This window comes from Euprymna scolopes, chromosome 14 (genome assembly GCF_053919585.1).
Source record: "Euprymna scolopes isolate OS-2025 chromosome 14, ASM5391958v1, whole genome shotgun sequence".
Taxonomy (NCBI): domain Eukaryota; kingdom Metazoa; phylum Mollusca; class Cephalopoda; order Sepiida; family Sepiolidae; genus Euprymna; species Euprymna scolopes.
The window spans coordinates 114,884,718-114,911,204 of record NC_136495.1 but is presented as its reverse complement, the minus strand read 5'-3'; the positions used below and the strand labels follow the sequence as shown (position 1 = coordinate 114,911,204).

Sequence of the window (26,487 nt, the reverse complement as noted above, 5' to 3'; positions counted from 1 at the left end):
CATTGCCCGGATGTTTGGAAGTGTGTATTGAGAGAGAAAAAAAAAAAGTGCTAGTAGGCAGGCTCAAACTCATACCGCAAAGGAGGAAGAGAACATGGGAAAAAAATGTGACGTCTTTGTTGTTGCGTTCATCGCCAAACCAGAAGTGGCTAATGTTTAAATTAAGACTAGTCGATCGAAAAGTGGGGATAACTTTAGAAAATATCAGCAAAAAAAGTGACCCTTCTCAGCAAAAAAAGTGACCCTTCTTTGTAGAAAAGTGCCCAGTTGAGGGTGAAGGAATTATTGTTTTTAGCCAATTTTTCGATATTTGTCATCCAAAGGGTTGTGCTTCAAAACAATACCAATCTTGTTAAAATCTATTGCATTTGTCAAAAGTTTTTGCGAGACATACATACATTCATACATACATTTAAACAGACAGATGAGATTTATATTATAGACTAGCGGGGGTACCTGGCATTGCCCGGGTGTTTCGAGGTGTGTGTGCTCTTAAATCAAAAATAAAAATGGGAGGGGGGAGAGTTTTGGTGAGTAGGTAGGATCAAACCTGAAGCCCTGAGACAAAGTTGGAAAATAAAATGTGAAAAAAACATGACACGTTAACCGCTTGGCCAGCAAGAATGAGTTACTGAAAGACGTTTAAATTTATTTAAGAGAATTGATAGGTGCCCGCACTTAATGACGTCAAGTGGAAATCTTAGAGTTAATGTTTTGTATGAGCGTTATGGCGTAAGCAATAGCTATTCAGCAGTTAACATTTTCTGTGGGACAGTTTTTAATGAGGTTAATAACCCGGTTTGTTTGTTTTTATCCAACTTTGGGGAAAACCAGCTCCCCCGTTTATAAGAGGAGTGTCTCGTCTTGAAATAAAATCAACCATCTGTATGACGGTGATAAGCCGACATATATAATAATAATAATAATAAAAAAATGTTTTGGTAGGTGAATATGAGAATCGAACCCGTACCCTTGAGTTGGAAATTAATGTGTGAAAAAAAAAAACGTGCGATGTTACCATTGGGCCACCGCGACATACAGCGTAGACGTGTTTGAATTTATTTATCCAACTATAACTATAAAAACAGGCGTGCGTAATAAAAGTTAACTTTGCTGCTTCCATTTGACCTAATTAAGAAGGTCAAATAGAAGTCACGCAGCGTAAGCGTCTGTTCCCGGCGCATTGCCGCGAACACGTCCGTTTGAGTTTAGTTTTATTTTATTTATACTAAAAAGCCCAATCAACACGCGAGAAGCCAAAATAACAATAATTTTGTAAAAATCGACATAAATCTATACGCTACGCGCTTTCCTAATTCCTAGATATTATGAATAGGACCTATATACACAGTTTTAAGCGATAGTAACGACCCCGGGAGCGTGTGCGAAAGAAGCCTTTTGAAGACATACACGAAATGATCACACACATTTTGCCTTTTATATATATAGACTAGCAAGGGGTACCCGGCATTGCCCGGGTGTTTGTAGGTGTGTGTGAAAAAAAACCGAAGCCTTGACGCGCAGTTGGAAAATGTGAAAAAAAACAGGTGCCCGTGAAAAAAAAACCGAAGCCTTGACGCGCAGTTGGAAAATAGTAAAGTGTGAAAAAAAACAGGTGCGCGTTTTTGATTGACGTGATGGCGATAGCTATTCAGCAGTTAGCATTTTCTGCGGGACAGTTTTTAATGAGGTCAATAAATCGGTTTGTTTTTAAATAAGTTCGGGGAAAACCAGCTCCCTGGTTATTAGGGGGAGTGTCTCATCTCGAAATGAAAGCTACCATCTGATATGACGAAGTCGACATTGACCAAACGTTACTTAGCTCTCTAGAGACCACTGTAATTAGAGTCGAGTTTCGCTTTTTTTTTTTAGTTGCATAGTATGAAATGCTTTTGTTTGCAATACTAACATATGGCATTTGACTGCTGTATTCATCATTTTCAGACTTGTGTACTACCAGTTTCTATCTCTAGGGAAAGATTTACCCCCTTTTTTTTTTTTTTTTTAGGGGTAAGCTTTGAGAGAATGTCACTCACTTTTTTTCAGTTTCCTGGCAGTTTAAAAAAAAAAAACATACTCTGACATGTTAAAGAATTTGGAACCTTCTTTTGCAAATTTGTGTAAAAAATTTTTAATTTATTTTTTTATGTTATCAATATTTACATTTTATCTATTTTTAAAAGCAATTAACATTTTTATCACTAGTACAAGCAGTGGAAATTAATGAAAAAAAAAAAGAATCCTTTTTGGAATTGGAAATTAGTCTCAAGATTTTCCAATATAGATTTTGCTACCACAAAAAGTTCTGATTTTTTTTTTTTTTTTTTTTTTTTTTTTCAATTCTGGATAATTGTCTCAACACTATTCTAGACATTGACAGAACAACTTGTTGCATATGGAACCTGGCCGGTATTATTAACACTTCTAGTAAAGAGATCTATCCAACCATGAAAATTTCATTCATTGTGGTTGAGCCATTAGAGCAGAAACTGTTGCTTATGGGATAGATTTTCTCAAAGAATCAAGTGCTGCTTAAATGGAATAAACAAATTGCATCAACCACTGTTATACATTTTAATTAGGTATAGACAGTGGTTTTTTATTTAAAATTATTTTAGGGTTGTTGTAGTCATTTATGATGCATTGATTCAACTCTGTTGCATATGGTATATATTTTACGGAAGAAAAAAAAAGTAGCCACCCACTAATGCATGCATAAAAGGCAAAGAAATATATACAATATATTAAGAGAAATATAATCAACATTTAAGCAGTTATTGTGGTTCAGTAACCAAAGTTGGCATACTCATTGGAACACTGTAATTTTACATGATTCTGATTATATTGGACCAAAGAATATGGGACATTTTGATTATATTCTGCTCGGTCAGTTTATAACGATAGTGTTTACAATATTAAACTTCTATGTTAATACTAACTCCTATGCAATTAGTAAAATACTAACAAATAAATAGTTTCATCCATGTTACAAGTCTTAAGTAAAATGATTTAAATGTTAGTCTCAGTTAAAATTGATGAAAATAACTTTTGTAATGTTGTTGTATGTTGGTTTTTGTTGTGAAGTTTGTTTTATTGGAAACATTTGATCACTGTGAGGCTTAATTTTTTTTTTTTTTTTACTATTTAACTTTTATTTTCTAAAACGTATCTAAATATAAATTTGATGGTCTTAACTTTCTCTCTCATCCACAAACTAATTGCTTCCCTCAGTAAGGTATTTCTAAATCCTCAGAAGAAAATAGGCACCATGAGTGAACAAAAGAACTTTTTACCATTTTTGATCCAGAGGTACTTCATAGCGTCTGCATAAATGTTGCAAAAAACAATTTTTTTCTCCATATATGGGCATATGTGAAAAAATTCAAAATCTGATAAAATCACTTGAAACTCTTTTCTGAAATAAATCTGATGCCATTTTTTAATTCTTCGTGTCAAAAAACTTACTCAAGTGAATTTTCAGGATCACATCAAACTTCAAAGGTCCAAACTCAAAATATTCAAGAAAATGTTATTATTAAAATGTCACCTAGATGACATCTCAGACGATTTATGCAAAACAAAAAATGCTCAAGATCGCTTGGAGTTAAATGCTTAAATTTTTCACATTTCTTAGTTTTCATGATGTTCATCTATGGTGTGAGTTATAACAGAATCTCATGTCAAACCCTGGATGATCTGACATGAAATTACGCATATACAAGCAGTCTTCCTGGTGTTGCCTGGTTGTAAAATGCACTTAAATATATTTTAATTCATGCAGATTTCATATTTATTATTAGAGAACCAATACTCTATTGATTATTATATTGTATCCAATATATGATTTCAAAAGTTAAAAAAAAAAAAAATTGACATGGGTGCTATCAGCTAGAATCGAAACCAAAATATTTAGCACTTAAGCCTTATTTGTTACCATCTGAACTAACAAGGGGTGAATATCAAAACTCTAAACGTTAACTGTATATTTTTGCATGCATAGAAGAGCACTTTAGTTGACTTATGTTTGCAAAGTTCCAGTTTTTCAATGTTGACTATACGAGTTATTTTTACCAGCTAAAACCCAAATCAAATTTATTCCATAGATCCAAATACCTTGCATATCAAGTTTCAACTGTATAGGACTAAAAATTGACAATAGTTTGGTAGAGACCATTCCACACAGACAGACAAGGTCACATACATACATACATACATATATATATATATATATATATATATATATATATATATTAGCAAGGAGACCCAACATGCCCGGGTATGAATGAGGATCAACCCAAACATTTCAATAGCACAAAAAAAAAAAAATCAAGATTAAGTAATTGCAAAATATTGAGATGAACAGATTGATGGATTAAAATAGACTAAATCAGAATATAAGTTTTGAAGTAAAATAAGTGGGAAATTTAACCTAGGTTGCTATAAAGAGAATAATGTGAGAACTACAAGTTTAAAATGAAGCATAGGAGTTTAATAAAGACAAAAATCAAAATATTAGATTAAGAATATAAAGGAATTTTGATAGAATTATGAATCAATAAATGTGGGCAAAATCGAGTTATGTCTCTTACACTGTCTCAATATACTGAATGATATGGAAATAGTAAAAATTAAAAAACAGATAACATGTTTATATTAAGATAAAACTTGAAATGATAGATTTAACATTTAAATTAATTACATAACCAGTATTAGGTGAAGATAAATATTAATTAAAAATTATTTAAATAAATCTTTTAATAATAGTTTTTTTTTTTTTTTTTTTTTTTTTTTAAATAACATAAATATAAAAGCGAAAATGTGTGTGTGTATATGTGTGCACTTTTTCTGTATGCCCACAAAAGGCTTTTCAGGGGAGCGCTCAGTCGGCTCACTTGTTCTTACAACCTTTTTATATACTGTCTAGATGATATGTACGACTTAACAACGGGGGTCGCGCGTGTATTTAATTTGCCCGACTTTTAAATGCTATTTTTTTCCAGATTTTTAGATCGGCGCGCGTTTCTTTCGCTATTCGGTATAAAAAAAGCGAAACTGGATTCGAATTGGTCGGGTGGTCTCCAGAAAGCTATGTAAACGTTTGGTCAATGTCAGCTTTTCACTGTCATATCAAAACTGTCCCGCAGAAAATGTTAACTGCTGAATAGCCATTGCTTACGTCGTCGTAAATCTTAACTCGATGACTTCTATTTGACCTCATTAAGCGGGCACCTGTCAATTTTACTTAAATAAATTCAAATGTTTTTCACTTACTCTTTCTTGCTGGCTGAGCGGTTAACGTCTCACGTTTTTTTTACAACTTCGCCTCAGGGCTTCGGGTTCGATCCTAGCTACCTACCAAAACTTTATTTATTTTTTTTTATTTAAGAGCACACACACCTCCAAACACCTGGGCAACGCCGGGTATCCCCGCTAGTGTAAAAGAAAAAAAATAAACCAGTATATTGTAACATTATAAATAGAAACTTATGACACTAAGGCAGATTGAGAAATGAATAATTGGACGTATAAATAGACTAAAATTTGGAAGGTGTAGTTTAGGATTTGGGGAGTAAATCAGTAAATAGATGAATTAGGAAAAAATAGAAAAAAAAAACATTAAAAGATTAAATGAATATAAAAGTAGAAAATTGTGGAATTATCATCTAAGAATAAGGTAATTGAAAAAGTAAAGAAATAAAATAAAAGGATAAGGAACGAGGTGAGTCCAACTGCTTAAAATAGGGATTATGAATATATATATATATATATATATATATATATATATATATATATATATATATATATATGACAAATGTATTTTAGTGTCTGAAGAGTAGCTATTTTTGGAATATTTTTAAATAATGTTTAAATTTGTCCAAATGGTTATGAAACAATTGTAACACATAAGGGAATACACCATATGATGTTATTTTATGTTTTATTGTCTTGGTTTTGCAAAAATATATATATATATATATATATATATATATATATATATATATATATTTGTTAAAATTAAATTCTGAAAATCATAATATAGACACATTTGAGTTAAGAATTTGTTTGACAAAAGGAATATATAGAAGGATTAAGGAAATTAATATAACCCCTTCTATATATTCCTTTTGTCAAACAAATTCTTAACTCGGATATGTGTCTATATTTTGATTTTCAGAATTTAATTTTAACAACTAAATTTATATATTGCTCTATTCTTAAATATTGAGCTTTTCCTTTTTGGCTAGGATCACCCTGAAAGTATTACCTCTAGTAATATCTATCAGGATTTTTTATTGGATTTTAATCTGTGCCTTATATATATATATATATATATATATATATATATTCTATAAAAGTGAGAATATGTGTGTGTGTGTGTGTGTGAGAGAGAGAGGGCACGTCTCAACTTGTCTACTCAACAAATTTTTAATCTACAGACTTGAAATTTGATATATAGGTTATTCAGACATGTGGAAAACTTTTTAATTTGTTTTCATCTGGAAAAAATTGCTGCTAAGGGGCTAAATTAGAAAAACTGGTATGTGTTGGTCATCAGATTTTTTTTCTATTTTCAACTGTTTTACAAATGCGCATGCGCAGTCATGAAATAGAAGTTTTTTTTTTATGATAAAGGATAAGTGTTTGAAACCATTTTGTGAAAGTCATGTCAAGCTGGTGTAGTGGTTATTTGCTGTCTTTAGGTCTTGGGTTCGATCTCAGCACGGGTATTTTAAAAAATTTTTTTTTTTTACTTACAAGAAGTTAACTGTTTAGGAAAAAGGAATTTAACATTACACTTAATGCCTACAGTATTTCTGTTTATAATAAGAATTCTGCATTAATTACAATATAATATTTATGCATATTTTATACTGGCGGCCTGATATGAATATTTGTAAAAAAAAAAAAAGTTTGCTCACACAACTTTATTTTCAGTCACACCTGATAAGCTCCTAACGTGATCGTCTTGGATTTCTCCATTGTTCAATTTGCAAGTAAATGTTTTCTATGATATGGACATGTTCTAAAAATCTCAGACTTGACATTTAAACATGTGACTGCTGAGATAGTGATGAGCATGTGCTTAAATGTCGAGCACTTGCAAGCTGGGCCAAAATGCAAAGCAGTGAACCATTCTAGGACCTGGCCTGGTGTGAATTAATCTAAAGGTCTGGTGGCACATTTTTACAAAATACAATAAATACACACAATGTAAGTGACACTAGTCCGATAATAAATTACTACATATATCCTGCACCACATGTTAAATCTAATTGACACTATTAATTTTAACATTAAACTTCTGTATATATAGTTTAAAAAGTATTTTAACTAATCTGATTTCTAGAGATTAACAAAAATAAATAAAAATAAAAATTTTTAAACTGTTTATTTTAATTTTATTGAAAGATTTGTTATAAATATTTTATATTAGTAGGAAGACCCAATTCGGGATTGATGAATACTATGTTCATAGAATCATATTATTATTTATTTTTAGTCTCCGCTTGTCTCACTGTTTGGAGAAAATTCTGAATTGGTATTTTATACATACGGTGGAATTTTCATTAGTATCAGATAAAAGTATTTGAAGTTTTAAAGCAGTCCCCCCCCTCCAAAATCTCTTAGAGTGGAACATAGAGATTCTACACATAGAAATTTGAAACCACTTCCATTGTCTTCCTCGGAGGATTTTACACAAGGTGTGGCAGAAATATCTCTCACATTTTGACATGCGATCTTAGTCACACTCGTGCAGTTTCCGAGCAATCATTAATTTGTATGGATGGAACTGCATATCGGTGTGTACAATTTTTCTGACTGTTTGGTCAGATAATCCCAAGGCCAATTTATTTGTTTACAAGCTGAACGTGTAGGAAACTGAGTAACGTAAAGTCACAGTTTAAATACTGTTTGGCGTTTGAGCACTTGAAGGCCTTCCAGGTGGCTTTCTTTTTTTTTTTTTTTTTTTTTTTTTACATAGGCATCACCACATTATCAAGGCCCATATAATTTTAAATGCCGAACCTGTAGTTCTGAAATTTGCAACCCATAGCTGTATTGATTTTCTATTTGAAACAATATAATGCTGTCCTAACTTGTAATGAACTTGGAAAGCTCTGTGTTGCAGTTACACCATTCTTCAAAAACATTTCTACAATAAAAGCAGAATGTGCACCAGTCCAAACCATATTGCTTGATGAAGGTACCTGAAAAAAAAAAAATGTCAAGTTTTTAGCGAAACAAAAACATCATTGCCACTTGCATAAGTTCATTAGCAACATATAGTTGAATATTTACAATGTGTGTGCTATTTCTGCCACATCCTATATATACATATATACATATGGTTTTAAATTTTGTTGAAATAGTTTGTATTTTAAATTTTAAGGGAGGCTTGCACCCTCATAGCTGTCAGGCATGTTTTATTTTAATGACTTCATAGTTCTTAATTAGAATTTGATTTAATTAAAAAAAAAAAAAAATACAAAAAATTCTTTATCGTGTCCGTACTCATCACTAGGGCTATAAGAGAATATTCTTTTCATTATTTTGACTCTCGAGTATATATCAGTTAATATCTTATGTTTTTAGATAGTGATGTGGTTCTCGATTAATTGTGTCTAATATATACTCGAGAGTCAAAATAATAAAAAGAATATTCTCGTCCATAGCCTTACTCATCACTGAATGAAGATGTCATATTCCAAAAATCACATAAATTGATCAAGTAGGTTTTTTTAACTAAGAAAATTCAAATTTACGATTTTTAGTCATGAAACATTTTATTTTGAATACAAAAAAAATCTTAGTCAAATTGAGTTATTGCCCTTGAATTTTAACACATAAAATAACATGGTGACTCCCAGCTCGCTCGTCCTAAAATTAAATAAATTTTTTTAGTTAAAAAAAAAAAATACGTTACATGATTTTTAGAATATGACATTTTCTTTACTGTGACAGGTATGTAGATCAAATATTTGTTTGTATTTTCTGTATTTTTCTTTTTTAATTGGGTTGAATTCTAAACAAGCACATTTTTTTCCTTTTTTTTTTTAAGTACTTCTGACGTAGTTCTTAATAACAAACCTATGGTTGGTTGTCCAGAATTTCTCTTTAACTCAAAAAACAAAGTTAAATAAAGAAAAATCAGTATGATGTATGTACCTGTGATGGAACAAAAATATCATATTCCAAAAACCACGTAAATCTATCAAGTAGGTCTATTTGTAAACAAGAAAATCAAATTTTATGGCTAACCAATGACTGCCTCGCAACATCAGCTTGAAAAAGGGGAGATAATTCCAAATGGTTCAAACTTGCAAGATTTAAAAAAAAAAAAACATGCTTAACGGAGGAGAGAGCTAAAAAACTCAAATTTACTTGAAAATGATTTTCCTTCTAGAATTAAAACTACTTGATCAATTTATGTGTTTTTGGAATACAATATTTTCTTTCCGCTATGGGTATTACATCATACAGATTTTTCTTTCTTTTCATTTTTTTTTTTTTTTTTTTATAGTATAGTGGGAATTCTAGACAAGCACAAAATCTAATATTGTTTTGAGTTATCTGCCTTGAAATAAGTAGAATTTCTTTTTTGTTTAAATTTTAAAATTTCATTTACGTTTTCATGAATTTTCTAATATCATATTTAAATATCTTATTCAGCATAACTTAACCTAATTATTAATTTAGTTCAATACATCCCTTTATTTACGCTATAGATCTCTATAAATGTTAATTATATGTAATTTTGTTATATATATATATATATATATATATATATATATATATATATATATATATATATATATATATTAAAACGGTGCTTGTTAAGATAGTCGAAGGATTGAGGGTTTTTTGTTTTTTTTAGTAGAAAGTTATAGTAAAAAGTAATTTTTACGGAAAATTAAGCAAAATTGTATTTTTTGTGGATGTTTTTAGAGTAGACAGTGAAGAGTTTGTACATGCAGGACATAACTCGAACATAAATTTTAGATTACATTGTAAAGGTCACCAACATTTTAGCCTTTTAGCAATAGACTTTTTTACTAAGAACACAATAGCAATTGCTCTATTCAATGAATTTTCATAATTTTTGGATATATTACCATTTTTGACATGACAATTAAATATGTAATATTGTTTCTGCTTAAAACGACGTCTTCAAAAATTGATTTGTCAACGATTTTAACAAGCACTGGCTTATATATATATATATATATATATATATATATATATATATCCATATATATATATATATATATCCATATTTTAGTCTATAAATTTATTTCAATCCTTTTAACTTTATTTATTTAAATTTAATTTTTTGAATTTAGTGTTATTCTTCAAATCACAACCTTCATTGACCTCAAATCTGAATAGTTCCATTAATGAACAGAGATAATGTGATACTTTTTTCTTTTTTTTTTTTTTTTTTTTAGCTCAACAATCAAGACTTTGCGTGCATTCTGAAACCAGATATCAAAGGCTAATCATATATTATTGCATAGTACTATATAAAAGAAATATACCATACTCTTACAAATGTAATTGAGCACTGTTTTTATTTTTTCAAAGTTATATGGCTGTGGGCTTGTGTTTGAGCATTGATGCTTAAATTTCCTTGCAACACCTGTGTATGAAACTTTTGTTAAGTGAAGAAAGTCTCTTTACAGAACAATACCGCTATCTAGTCTACTACTACTCCCCTGACCTAAAAAGAACTAGTCTGTCTACATTATTGGAAACAATGGTCATGCAGGTTTATTTAACTTTGCTCCTCCTAGACGCTTTTTTTTTTTTTTTTTTTTTTTTTTAAGGAAATATCTCTAGACAAGGTGTGAAGCCATTTGATGTAAGGAGCTAACAAGAACGAAAGATGATTAGCACGAAGACAAGAGATGCCTATTGATTGTAATCTTGAAAAGACCATAGTTGCAGGTAGGAGGAAAACGGGAAGCAGGAAGAGCTTCACAACCCTGCAGTTCTTGGAAAGAAGCTACTGGATTAAGATGAATTACAATAAGGTATCAAAATAGTGAATTGGCGACCACTAGACCAACAAGTCAAGTGAGCTGAAACAAAGGAAGCAGAGAATAAATCAGACAATTCTGGAGAACACCTGCCATCACAGTATTTATAGAAAAAAAGGTTAATACCCACAATATCATTTCTGTGAGAGAGGTCACAGTGAAGAAGTATAGGGCTAATCAAATTAGATACATTTCAGCATTTTAACAAAGGCTGGAGTGGACATTTTTACCAATGGTTTTACTGTACTCTTGTACGCATAGACATATCTGGAGAGAACTTGAAGCCTACAAAACACTTTCCTCGTGCTTAATGACTAGGGCTATGACAACAATATTCTTATCATTGTTTTGACTCTCAAGTATATGGTAGACACAGTTAATCAACCAAGAACCACATCACTCTATATAAAAGCATATAAGATATCAAAGGAACACACTGGAGAGCCAAAACCATGAAAAGAATATGCTGTTGTCCTAGCCCTACTAATGACTTTCTCTACATGGGTTTATCAGAATAACCAGATATGAGGATAGTTCCCTTTGCAAGTAAACCCAGACTAGATATTCAAAATAGTGTTTGCAATATAAATAAGATCCCTTCAGTATGGTTATCCATATTATGATTATATGAATAATGGTGCACTTTCTCCATGTGATGTCACATATAGTAAGAGTACTTATTTGGATACCTCAGCAGATTAGATGAATTCTTGTCCTGGTGCCTGGTAAGGCCAAAAGACCACAAGAAAGATATACTATAACACAGTTAAATGTTTTAGTGAGAGAATTAATGCTCTTTATTTTTATTTTTTGTACTAACTCAACATTTGAAAAGTAAAGGAGAAATTAATGAAATGTTCAAATATATATATATATATATATATATATATATTTATCTCGTCTAGAGATCAAGTGTTAGAAATCAAAGGGCTCTTTCTTGGGGCTAAGAACTTCAACTGAAGTAAAATGAAACAGAAAAAAAAAAAAGTTGTAAAAAAAAGATTTTTCCCTAAAAATACCCAGTAAATCCTGTTTTAAGTTGCAATATTCAGTGTAATAATTTTGTACATTTAAAAAATTTTTTTTATTTTATTTATTTATTTATTTTTTTTTTTTACAGTATTTAAATGCATGGAACAATTACCATACAGCCATTTTACATTTATCTAAAGATCCGAAATATCGGATACGAGCCACAGAAATAGCCAGAAGTGAAGGCCTGCTGAATGTAAATCGTCGAAAAGATAAAAGAAAAAAAGTAAGTAAATTGTTTAATTCAAGTATTTGCAGGGACACTATGCAAAGAGTTTAGCAGCAAGATGTCTGTTTACATTACACTTGAACTTCTGCATGTCAGTACAGTCAGGGAAACGGGGACCCAGGAAGGAATTCCAAAATCTAGCAGTTAGAGGGAAGAAACTATTTGAATACAAGGCTTTCCAGTATCTAAGAATCTCTACTGTGTAGGGGTGGGATTTTGCTGCTTGTCAGGTTAGTCTGGAGTATTTACGTTGAGGGGGGTATGAGAGTCTGTAGTTCATTGGAGCACTTTCTATTAAAATAATTGTAAAATAGGCACAGAGATGCTACATTTCGTGGATGGGATAGAGGTTGGAGTTTGGTTGACGCTACAGGACTTATTAGGTTGGTGACCCTTTTTTTTGAACCCTGTTAGGGAGTGAGAGACTAATAGCAAATGCACCAACCCAAATGTGCCAACAATACTCCATGCATGGACGAATGATGACCTTATAGAGATACAGTATACTCTCGGGCGTAAGTAACTTTCTAGCACTCAGGACAGCGGACATAAATAGCCAATGTTTGTGTAAATATAAAAATTTGAAAATTTATTTTATGTAAAAAAAAAAAAAAAAAAAAAAATTTGATTTTTAACTTTATGATGAGTTAAGTACTCTTGAAGCTATGACATTTAGTGATATCCCTAAACTAGAATTTTTACTCAAAAATCTGTATTTTATTTTTGTTTCCTAAGCATGTTTTAAAGTTACAGCTAAACCTCTCATACAAATCTGTTTTTCAGGAAGAAATACGAGAAGAAGAAGAAGCCATAATTAGAAAAGTTGTTGAGCAGAAAATGGATATTCGGTATATATATTTATATAAATTTTATTTTTTGTGTTTTTTACTTTTGGTTTTATGATTTTATCTTATAAAACTATTTATGCCGTTACAGCTTCCATATGAATTTAACCAAACATTCTGGCGCTACCAGATCAGGCTGTCTGAAGATATTGGCTTCCTCAGACGAAATGCACCTAACATTGATGCTTTTTTTTTTCTACTTCATTTTGCTGGACCTCATTATGTTCCATAAAACCAAAAACAACAACCCACCTTTTCCCCCCTTTTCCTTCTTCCCATTTCCCCTTTTTTTTTTTTTTTTTTTATCTCCCCCCACTTTCTGACTGATTTTCTAACTTAAAATGTAGCAAGCATTAATACTGTCAACCTTTTCCCCTCTCCCATTTCAAAACTCATGTTATGCAGGGCAGGTAACAAAAACAATAAAATCCACTATGAAACATCCAAACCAAACACTACAAACTAGCGATTGAAAAATACAAAGAGCTTGAAGAATAAAAACCTTCTCCAAAATAACTGGATGCAACATTAATACTATTGCCAAAATAACTGGATTCGGCATTAAATAACCCGAAAAGGGTTGATATGCCGTAAAATAAAACAACCAAACTAACCAAACATACCCAGAACAAATATTTCATTCTGATCATTTACAGCAGTTTCTAAAGTGCGTTTTGCAAAACAAGCATACATTTCATCCCCATTTAAAAACATTTTAAAATTACATTTATTCCAAACAAAATGCCTCTCCAATATATGTATTCCCACAAAGATAGTAGCAGACAATTTTACTCTCTATTCACTAAATCCTCTCACTTACCTCGCGTCACTACCAGGAGAATCTCAACTGATATCATTTTTTCCTTCAGCATTGTTTTTTCTCAGATCTATGGATGTCTATATTTGCAATAAGCATATTAAACATGATCTTCAGATTTGATTAAACTATCACTGCACAATTACTATGTATACATTTACTGCATTAGTTCATATTAAATTTCCTTCTAACTATTAGGAAACCATTCATCTAGAAAAACTTATGAATAATACAGAAATACTACTGCACTAAAATGCTTCCATACATTTATTAATACAGCTTAGACCTACAGATGTCCATATTTTGTATAAACGTATATTTTGTATAAATCTTCAGATTTTATTAAACTTACAAGATCTTTATCATGCGTACATTTATTGCATTAAGCAAATGATTCATATTTACATTTTCTTCCAACTACTTGAAAACTATTGATTTATAAAATTTTACAAATAATATACTGAATTATTACTGCACTTAAATTGTTCCATACATTTATGAATACAGATAGAACATTCGCATGTATCCTCAATGAATAAGATATCTTGTGAAACTCTTTACTTTTGGATGAATGATGCCATTTTTTGCGTATAACAGTATGTACAATTCCTTCCATTTCAGTTTCCAAACAATTTAAACAATTTCCATAAAAGAAATAATTTCAAACCATTATCTTCCCAGAAAACTTGCATTGTGAGACGATGTTTAATTTATGTTTGTTCTTTCTCTTCTAAAATTTACAAAACAGAATTGACATTGAACTTTTTTTTTTTTTTTGGATCAAGTAAAGATTAGATACCCCGTAGCAGAAGATGAATAAACACCCCCAACCTCAAAAGCCGTTCTTAACATGGGGAGGTTGGGAGGGGGTTATTCCGAAAGCCATTCTTAACATGGGGTGGTTGGGGATGTTTATACTACGCTGGAGCAGGTTGTAAAATAATACAAATAAATAAATAAACCAACGTTATAACTGAGAATTTCAGATGATATCAATTAAAAAATACATAATTCCAAAAAAAATTTTTATAACCAAACTTTTTAATGGCAGAAACAAATATAAAATAACTAACTTGTTCAGATTTTTGCGACCAAGATTAATTTTTATGTACACTGTTTTTTTTTTTTTGTTTTTTTTAACGTTTCTTTGTGCGTTTTTAATACAATTCAATATTTATTTAAAGTACAATGTATGTAGGTGGTCAGTGAAGGAGAAATCCTTCTAAACTAAGGTAATTTTTTTATTTATAATAAAATCACAAGTATAAACAATCGAGATTTAAATATATTTTATTCACATCTTTTATAAGTTTTATTTTTATGAAGATGAAGTCTAGTATCACAAGATATAAATCTTTTTATAATTATTTTTATTTAAAAAAAAAACCCCCAAAAAACTTGCTATTTGCTTACTTCTCTACAAGAGCAAATTAAATACAAGTCATTTAGCATCCGAAATTCTCAGTTTCTAATGTTTTGTAATTAATATAGTTCAGTCTTTTTATTTTTAAAATTTTTATTATAATTATTATTAGATTTATTAAAAAGTTCTATAAATATATTAATAAAACGCATTCAAAAAGGCACCTATTTAAGTATTTTTTAAATTTGTTAGTTTTGTTACTTACACAAAAAAGTTTTGTGTAAATAGAAAGTTTTTTTTTTTATCCTTAAACGTTTTGTGAATATTTAATATTAAAGAAAATGTTTTGTAAATATATTTTTTTTTCTTTTCAATCTTAAAAGTTTTGTAAATATATTTTTAAAAAATCTTGCTCACGAACATTCGACCATATCTGCTATTTGATGTGTTTACAAGCAACCAACGGCAATGTAAAGGTCGAACAACCGGTGTCACTTGAAATGTTCGCCAGTATTCGTCTTCTGCCACGGGGTATCTAATCTTTATTTGATCCTTTTCTTTTTAAATTTTTTTTTTTTTTATGAGAATCATCACTTATCAAGGCCCGAAGACCACTCGAGGATAAGGCTTAATGAGTGTATGGTAGTCAAAGAGACAACAGCATATTAATAGTCGTGGAAATGGGGTAGAAATGGATTATTTAGGAAGGAGGGAGCGCAACAAGAACTTGTTTACATTGAACTTGAAGACTATCATATTATAGTCAGCTGGAAACAGTTCCACAGGCGAATAATTCTAGGAAAGAAGCTTTGTTTATGGAATTTGCATTTAGATTTGGCACAGATAGAGAGTGGGGGGGACTGTTGATGGTTGTTTCAGCTAGATAAGTGTTTTTCATGAAAGTTTGAGAAGAGGAGGACCATAGATTGAAGCTCAGACGAGTACTTGCCATGAAAATAATGATAGAGCAGAGAGAGACTCGCAACATCTCTTCTGAGTTGCAGGGAAGAAAAAAGGCATCACCTACTTTGTTTCAAAGTCGGCCTTGAACTTTGTCAAAGGCAGGATAGGGTGCTCTGAGCAACTCCCGTCCAGATGTAGCAACAGTACTCCATTTTAGGACATATCTCTTATAGAGGTACGTGATTGTTTTATCAATTCTAATAATATATGTAATCTTTTTCTCTGATTAGACTTTTAGGGATAAATATTTCTACACTAACAGTTTTGTCCCAATATTTTTGCTTTTTTTTTTTTTTTTTTCCTCTTATCCTTGCATGACCTTTGGGTCTTGATAAGCTGACAAATTAGTAAAAACGAAATTACCCCAAATGGCTTGATATGCTATAAAAGTAGGTTTGGTTTGGTTGTTTTATTTTATGGCATATCAATTCTCTTCGGGTTATTTAATGCCGAATTCAGTCAATTTTGGTAAAAGTTTTTGTTTCAGGTTTTTTATATCTTCAAAATATTTGTTCATAGTGTTTGGTTTGGTTATTATGTAAAGGAAAATTGTTAACTTTGTAGAACATGATTGGGTTTTAGAAAGGAAAAAAAACCAATGTAACAATGCATTTTTTGTCATGAAGTCAGTATTTTCGGTCAGCCTGATATTGGAGCACTAACTATAAAACCAGAGATGTAGAATCAATAGTTCAAACACTAGATTCAAATTCTTGAAATTTTTAAAGGTTTTTTTATTGTTAATCTTCTTGAATTCAAAATATACAGTAGATTATTTGGATCCAATGGATTTCAGGCATGCTAAAACAAATATCATCTGAAAACTTTGAGAGAGGATAAACAATTTGGGCATAAGACAATGGAGATATATGCAAATTCGAATTCGAAGAAAGTATATCTGGATGACAAAGTTGTTGAGCTTGTCGAAGTTTTCTTACTTTAGGGATACTATTGGACATTGGAGCACAGGGTGGAACAGGTGCTCGTGTGATTGCAAGAGTTAACAATGAATGGAATAAATTCAGGGAACTTCTGCTATTGCTAACCATGAAGAGTATTTACCACTGTTGACAAAGAGAAAAGTCTATGAGACATATGTATGCAATATTGATGATGTATGGTAGTGAAACATGGCCAGTGAGGGTTGAGGACATGTGTTGCATGGTGTTATATGAGTCTTAAAGACAGGCTTAGATCTGATGACCTCAGAGGAAGATTGAATCTGAACAGTATCGGAAAATGTGCTGTGACTTTAATGGCCACATTGAAAGGATGGATAAGAATTCTTGGGTTAGTAGATGTAGAACAGTTGAGGTAGCAGGTTCAGTTGAAAGGATACAGATAAGGAAAACCTAAGGAAGTGATAAAAATTAACTTGTGGAGTAGAAAAAGGTCTGGCTAGAGGTAGGTCATGATAGAAATCAATTTCCCAAGTCCATCCAAATTCATGTACCAGCATGTAAAATTGGTGCTAAATTGAATATGAAGATGGTGATGAAATTCAGATTTTTCTAGAATTTTTTTTTTTTTTTATTGTTAAAATTGTCTTTTTTTTTTTTATCACGTGTCACTTTAAAAAAAAAAAAATTCTTTAAGAATTCTTTATTCGTTGAGTTTACAGACTCCAACTGAGAAGATTTAATGGTCAAATAAAATGTATATTTAATTACCAAATGTAAACCAACAAATCATACATGGTTCAATTAAATCATATCTTGTGTCTTCCTTGTGCAACCATAGAGACTGAGAACATTTCATTCGGGATCGTCTTGCCATTCCATGGTGGCTACCTCTCCGGGGAGAGTATATTTTCATTCTTGTCTTAGTTCTTTTCTTTGTGCTGTTGTCCTATGTTCTGAATTTGGAGAAAGGCCATTTTATTAGGCTGTTGATGTTACCTTCCTCTCTGCTAGTGGTAAGGACAGGAGGGAAGGAATACATATTTTTGGTTCCTTCATTTACAATCGACTCTTGTCATTTATGTTTCATCTCTTAAAGCTTCCAGCTAAGAGTGCCCACTCTTCACGCTTGTCTCTTATTGTGTAACGTCATTTCCTCTAGCTCGTGTTCCCTCAGGAGACAATGCCCCATCCCCAAGGTCAGCCACCTGACTTCCATCTGGCCCCTATTTCCTGTTTACTTGCTAACGTTTTATCTGCAGATTTTAATGCCTCATTTTGCAACTATTGCACATACTGATGATTAAGTATGAACGGATGTATCCTTATTAGTTAACACAATACCTAAATCATTGAATTTGCCCAGACTCCCTGTATAAAACAATCAAATCAACCAAGCTAAATTATGTTAAGTGCAATTATGAAACTGTCAGAACTCTGGTTTTTCGTTTTGAAGTAGATGTTCTAACATGCAGACCACTTGCATCTGCGAGGATGAGTTATATAATGGTGGAGGGGAGAGTACTGTCAATGCCTCATTCTGTAACTTTTGCACGTACTGATGATTATCTGTATTTACTGGGACACTGCTTTGACACGTAGCCACAAATAAATTGCAATTCATATCCAATTTGCTTCTATTTTTTTTTTCTTTCCGTTAGTGGTATTCGGGAAATGTCATCAAGAAACAGCTTGCTAGTTAAGCTTGACATGCTTGGCAAAAAAGAAAGTCATTTACATGATTTAAACGGTTGTTCTCAACATTTTTTTTTTTTTCACACCAAACAAGGCATAGTGTCACTTGGAACATAAATGGCTACTATTTAGGATCATGTCTAACATGGGAATGGGGAGTTGAGCAGCCAGATGTCTGTTCGCAATACATTTAAACTTCTGCAGGTGAGGACAGTCAGAAAAGCAGAAAACAAGTCTAGCAGTCCAAGGGAATGAATTATTAGAGTAGATGACTTTTTAGAATCTAAGGACCTCAACAGTGAAGGGCTGGGATTTTGCTGCTTTTCCATTTTACTTTGCACCCCAAACAAGGAATAGTGCCATTTATAACATAAGGGGCTACTATTTGGGGATCATATCCAACTCGGGCTGTGGGGAGTTGAAAAGCAAAATGTCTGTTCACATTACATTTAAACTTCTGCAGTTTAGTACACTCGGGGGAAAACTGGGAGAGAATTCCAAAGTCTAGCACTCCAAGGGAAAAACGCTATTAGAGTAAGACTTTTTGGCATCTAAACCTCAACAGTGAAAGGATCGGGTTTTGCTGCTTGTCAGGTTAGTCGGAAGTATGTACATGAAGGGGGCAGAGTGGTTACATACACAGCATTGTTATATTACTAATAAGTGTATGGTGATGAGAAAGAAATAGACAAACTCAAGATGGACTTTTAACTGATTGATATTCAATCATTTATTTTCTGATAACTGTAGAAAATGTTAAAAGTTCAGTTTTGATTCATGATAGCACGAATGGGGTGCCAACTACTCTCCATGAAGGGATACTTCAATGTTTGTTCATTGTTGTTTTGAAGAAAAATATTTGATAAAATCATCTGTTGTTCTCACAGAGATAATTATATTTTGGTTGCAATGTTTTTGTTGTTGTTTTTTTTTTTTGTTTTTTTTTTGTTGATAATATTAGAAAAGAATTGTCTGCTTTGTAACAGACTTTATTTGAAAAAATTTTTTTTTTTTTTTTTTGACAAGGAAGTCACTACTTATCACTGCCTAAAGGCCACTCAAGGATAAGGCTTAATGAGTGTAACAATGATGGGATTTGGTAGAAATTGACTATTTAAGGGGGCGGCTCAACAAGAACTTGCTTACATTCTTGTAGTCGGCTGGAAAGCAGGTTAGCAGAATGGTTCCGCAGGTGGACAGTTTGAAGTAGAAGCACTAATACGTTAATAATTCTCCGTCATTTGTTTTTAGATGTGCTATGGCTTTGACTGCAAATAGTCAGCTCTCATTTGCCGAGAGAAATGAGATATTTCTTTTTTTTCGTTGGGGTTATCAATTCATTTTGCTGATAACAATGATAATGATATTTGTCTTCAAAAACTGTTTTCATTAATAATTAATTTTGTAATTATCTTCTTTTTTTTTTGTAGTTTTTGGATATTTTCATTACTGCGACATGACATTACAGTAGATACCATTGGTTTCGTTTGAAATTCAATATTTCAGTTTTTGACATGGCATAAAGGCCAAGATCACAGTGTAGTATCTGCTCTAATGCTGCACTTCACCTTTCTATCCTCAATCAGTGGAGGAGGAATCCTTCATGACTGAGACAATTTTTATTTTTGTTCCTACGCAGAGTGCCCCTTTTGGGGAAGCTGGATTATCCCCACATTAAAAACCGACCGTGTGTCTAATTCTGTCCTCATGGGGAGGCAAGTAAATAGGTACAATGACTAAGACCTCCCCCTCTTTCTTTTCTTTTTTTTTTGTAGTTATCTCCCTTGTTAAATTGACAATTTAGAGAATTGAAGGATGGATGTCGTGGCAGGAGTAAGTAAAAATAAATAAATAAATAAATAAAATCCAAACTTTTTTTTCTTCCAAATAAATACTAGAAGATGGTGGCTAAAGGTCAATCATGTTGAGAATAAAGATTACCAATGCCAAAGAAATTAATATTTTTTTCTGGCAGTAAAATTGCCTCCTAAGAGTAATGTTTCCATCTTCACTGTGAAATTTCCTTCTGAAAGCAATGTATTCTAGGAATTCATATAACTAGCAGGGGCATCCGATGTTGCTCAGGAATAAATGATGATCAACAAATATTCCACACTTCTAATACTTTTATTGACACCTAAATCTGTGAAATTGCCCATTTTTCAATCTAATCTAATGATTGCCTGCTCTAGTCAGGGACCCACTACAGTACAACTGGAGAAAGCTTCACATGCCTCTCTACAGACACTTGTCAACAATACATTGTAGTCAACATTACACTGTAGAGAATCTACTGTTGATTTTATAAAATTATTTTTTTTATAAAATAATGGCTTGAATTAAAGTTTAAAATGTAAAAGTTAAGTGTATCATGTTCCAATTGTGTTCAAAAAAGAAACATTCATTTCTCTTTTTTAGTCATATCAAAGAACCTACTGTTAAATTTATACACCAGACCTTTCTGCTTGTGAGGTAATAAAACTTCTCTAATGCACTTGTGATGTTAGGCTCTAAAGGTCAAAATTTCCTTCTTTAATATGATTATTTTGATTATCAATTTGTAATACTTATCAAAAACCTATCAAAGAACACTCCAAGACTAAGAATTGAACCTTCAACCTGTGTAACTCTACAACTGAATTTTACCAAGTACTATATCCACTATGCTACAGGTCGTTATTATTCTACAAGATGCACCTGAAGAAGGTCGGAGGTTGGAGGTTACATCGACTGGAATGTTGTGAAAATGATACTCAAGATGAGAACAGTAGTCTGAAGGATCCAAGTAATCGTGATAATCAACCTTCATCTAAAAAAAAAAAAAAAAAATTGAACAAAGTTTCTGATTTATCCCATTTTGCAAAGGTCAATCCTCCAGCTCTACAAATAAACATAAACTGACCTTTAACAAGCCCCTCTTTTTTTCCATATGAAAGAAAAATGAAGTGACACTCGACCCAAAGAAAATAAACATATTCAGGGTTTCAATTGTTCTTGTCAACACTACAAAAATGTTTGTTTTATTATAAAACCTTTTGGATAGAGAGCATGAGGGTGATCTCCTCTGTTTGGCCTCGTTGAAAGTGTGAAGCAACCAGAAATTCTAGCAATAATGACCAGTAAAAGGAGGCACTGTAATTCTTGCCCACCTACTATGCTACCTATGTCTTTTGTTGACTTGTCTGACTTGTGTATTCTTGATGACGTTCTAGAACCAACTCTGTTGTAGATATGTTTTTGAATAAGTATCAAATTCTCTATCTATATAAGAATTGACTACAATATGGTTGTCTTCAAGTCAACATAAACAAGTTCTTGAGTCGTTTCACTTAACAAATTTACCGAATTGACTATTGTTTATAACATATAAAAGTAAAATCTTTGGATGGATGACTAACGCATAAAGAAATGTCGGCAATTTGAAATGCAAAATGTTCATTTCAATTATTATACACATTTCTATTACTTTTGTGCATGCGCAAATTCATTCATAGTTTGAAGTGGTTTAATTTTAAATCTTTTTTATCACTGTTGATAGCTCAAACGGTAGAGAACACGGCTGGTGAGCTAAATGTTTTGATTTTGATTCTAGCTGATGGCCTCCAAGTTATTTATTTTTTTTTAAACTTTTGGAATCGGTACTATATATTAGGTACAATTAGGCTCTGTAATAATAAATACAAAATTTGCATTAATTAAGACCTATTTAAGTGTATTTTATGACTGCGCCCCACTATTAATTTATTTATTAATTTATTTATTGCGGACTATTCTCCTCATCTTTCTTAGGTGTTGTTTCATGACGTTTCAGCCAACTATTCCTCTGGCCTTTGTCAGGTGGTAAATGCGACGGGATGGAACTCTGAATCTCCTAACTGCATTCTCAGAAATTACTGCCATCCATAATTGTTGTGTGGCAGTAATTGCTGAGAATGTAGTTAGGAGATTCAGAGTTCCTATCCCATTACGTTTACCACCTGATAAATAATGTCATCTCGATAATGAATTCCAATTAAATAATATATGGGCCCCACTAGTAATGATTTTCTTCTTTTTAGCAAGGTATTTGATGATAAATCTACTCTTATGATTGTTCTGAGACAACTTTTTGGGGGACATTTTTTACAGAGTGCCAATATAAATTCTGTTCTGATGATCTGGTGTTTGAAAAAATTAATCTTTCATTGTGTGACTTAAAATAAACATTGCTTTGAAACAGCTGTTAAGTTATAACACCTTTTATGTATGCTCTTTATTTTTAACATGAGTGGAAATCTATTTAAATTATCAAACGTATATGTAATTATATGTATATCTGGTAAAACTTTACCCAATTATTGATCTTTTTTTACCTACAGAGGCGGCTTCAGTAAACCAGAAATCACAGATGTTTTATGGATACAGTTGATACTTAGTCCTTATTATCTACTGCGATACTTGATCTGGTATATTCGATGGATATGGAAATTCTCTATCAAGCGGGAAGAGTACGGCCGAGAAGAAAAACTTTACTTAATAAAGAGATACATGAAATGTGGAAACACGCAGTGGGAGGTAAGAAGCAAGCCACTTGAGTCTTATAACCTACGCATTCACATTGAATAATAAGTTATTATAATCTTACCACATATATTGTGATATTAATCCTTTGCAGTGATCTTTTTCATTATATGTTACAAAAGGCAATCAGATTCACAACTACGTCCTGCTCAACGGCCCGATTCTGGAACCATGACATTATTGCAGAATCTGAAAAACGAATATTTATGGTTTGGATTTTTTTTTTAATGAGGATTGATTATTTGGATTTATCAGATTACTGTTCTTATTTTAAGTGTTATGTACACAAATTTTCAGTTGATATAATCTCCAACCTTCTTCAGATGTATCTTGTTAAACTTGGTGAGGAATCTGCATAGAATTTTGAATGGAACCCTTTATTTAATCTACGGAATTAGCATGCTCTTATTCTGTTAGCCATGGTTGGGTCCTTGTGAACCTGTTGCACAGTGGATAGAGTAGTTGGTAAAATTCGGTTGTAAAAGTTACTCTTCTGGAGGTTGGATGCTCAATTCTTAATGTGGGCAACTCTCAAAATGCAATTATGAATTATTTTGAACTTCTATCCAGTCATGGCAGCTGGAATTAGAGCATGCTTGCCCCATGGATTAAATAAAGAGTTCCGTTTGCAATTCCATGCAGATTCCAGAGTTCGACAGAAAGATTGAGTTCAACCAGATACACCAAATAAGGTCAGAGATTACATGGATTGAAATGTTGAGCAAATAACATGCAACATTATTGTTATATAAAGGTTTCATTATTATTATTACTGTTTCTTTTTGTCGTTGTTATTGTTGTTATTAAGTGCATGCTAGAGAGTCTTATTAAAGTGTTGTTGAAGGATGATGTTGAGAGATGTTGTTGCGTTCTGTGTTCGTGTTATGAAGCGATTCATATATATAAGATTTTCATACTTAGATGTGTAATAGAAGCTCTTAGAGTGAGGAAACAGTGTTCAGACAGTCTTAGTGTTCACATTGTAGATATGAGATGTCGAGACGTGTATGTAAAGACATTTTAAAACACATGATATATATAAGACATATATAATGACAATTTTCACTTTACCTTTTGGTAGAATTACAACACAAAGACGACGTTTATAAAAACACATGATGGGTTTATTTCTTCTCCCGACCGGTCGTGGTTTTCATAGTCAAGAATTCAAGTTTCACATTCTAAGTTTCAAAGGTGACCGTCTCGCTTCTAGACGTTCGAATCCCATGTCTGGACTGTCGTCTGTCGTCCTCAGACTCTCTCTCGGACTCTCCCTCAGTTTCTCCTCCTTAACTCTAAAGTTTCTAACTATATCGAGAACTTCCCATTTTCCATGACGTCATACACATGTTAAAACATGTCTTCTTTCACGTGTTCTGGAAATGTGTGTTCAAAACTTTTTCCTTTGTTTACAAAAGGAATTTTAACCTATATTCCCAGTAACCTATATTTTCAATATGTTAAAAACATGTTTATTAAATTATCCTATAGTTGCATTTCTTCAATTGAATTTCATAACAGAATTGACAATGCACATTCTTTTCTTAAAACTATTTTATCTCTAAGCTTAACAATGGTTTGTTTTACATTCCATTTGCTAATTCTCTCTCGTAATCTATTTCTAAACCTAAATTACGAGGTTCGAATTTCGTCTATTCTATTTCATTTTCATTTTAACTAAATCTCTCTATTTTTATATTTACATGAAAAGGGGACAGCCCTTATTATGTAACATGATAACAGTAGTCTGTTATCAGTGTTATGTTTGTTTCGGGTTTGTTTGCTCATTTCTTGTTTAATTACATCAGTTTTTCTATTCAAGTTAATTGAAATATTATGGACAAACGGTTATAAGAGAGTAAAGCTCTTAGTTCATAACAAATTCAGTTTAAAATCTGAGAACACTCAAGAAAAACTTGGAGAAAAACATCTAAATCCTGTGAAGTATGTAGATATTTTCTTTTTCCCAACAAAAGAGAAATTACCAGTTCTTGTAAGAGACTTACATCTGGGCACTATACTTATTTCAATAGTTCATCATTTTCATAATAGTTAGACAATTTTTTTTTTTTTTTTTATATGTGTTATTTAGAAAGAAAAAAAAACTCTCCTGCTGACGATGATTAATTAGTCCTGTAACATATTAAAGCACTTTCAAGTCATAAGTTTGTCCAAGAGTAAAGGCATTATGAATATTAAAATGAAAAATGTCTGTTAGCTCTTTAGATCTATATTAGGAAATTTTTCGACAGGATGTAAAAAATTAAAGCAAACATCATGAATAAATATTGGAAGATATTAAGAACTTGAAACAGACTATTTTATGAACATGATTGGATACGACATTAAATTACCTAAAATGGGTTGATATGACCTAAAAAAATGAAACTAAAACTTCTCAAGCTCCATTTTAAGTCTTGTTTTTTTTTTCCGTGTGATGAGCCTGTTAACTTACTGGAGAAGTCTTCTTAAATCTCTTGACACGTTATTGCTGCTGTTGAAGTGTCCACTTACAGATTAAAACTTTTGAACCAAACAGATTACTTCCCAAAATTCTATGGAGGACTTTGTCATCCTAAAATGTATCTCTGGTAAACATTTCACGAGAATCCAATCGGTAGTCGACTCCCTTCCCAAATTTTCTTGGGATCTCATATTTTTTATTTTTATGGTTTCAGGAAATGTCCAAAAATACTTGTTACAAAATGGAATAGTAACATAATATACTGTGATTTCTCCCCCCCCCTCTAATTTGCTGTATGATTTTTACACAAAAAAGAATTGACTCCTGAATTTTATAACTCTGGTAGTGTAGGCAGACAGATTTTTTGCTTTTTTGGAGGTGGTACCTTGCCCGAGTGTGTAGAGGTGGTGTAGTAAGGAACCCTAAGGGTGTGTGGAAAAATAGTGGTAATAGCAGGGGAGGAGTAGGAGTAATCAAAACAACAGTAGGCAGCCCGGAGGGAGAGAGGTGTTTAAAAAAAAAAAAAAAAAAAAAAAAAAAGTGGTAGTAGGCAGGCAGGTTTGAACCCGTAACGTGAAGGA

At 31.9% G+C, this 26,487-nt stretch overlaps 1 protein-coding gene across 1 annotated transcript in view; it reads left to right on the top strand.

The window, feature by feature from the left end:
* Window positions 1-26,487, top strand: part of LOC145293235 (dnaJ homolog subfamily C member 25 homolog) — a 118,485-nt gene that overhangs the window by 82,161 nt on the left and 9,837 nt on the right. The window contains exons 7-9 of the mRNA XM_080139802.1: window positions 12,160-12,297; window positions 13,084-13,148; window positions 23,241-23,436. Of these exons, the coding sequence (XP_079995928.1) occupies window positions 12,160-12,297; window positions 13,084-13,148; window positions 23,241-23,436 (399 nt within the window). The remainder of the gene's footprint in view (window positions 1-12,159; window positions 12,298-13,083; window positions 13,149-23,240; window positions 23,437-26,487) is intronic.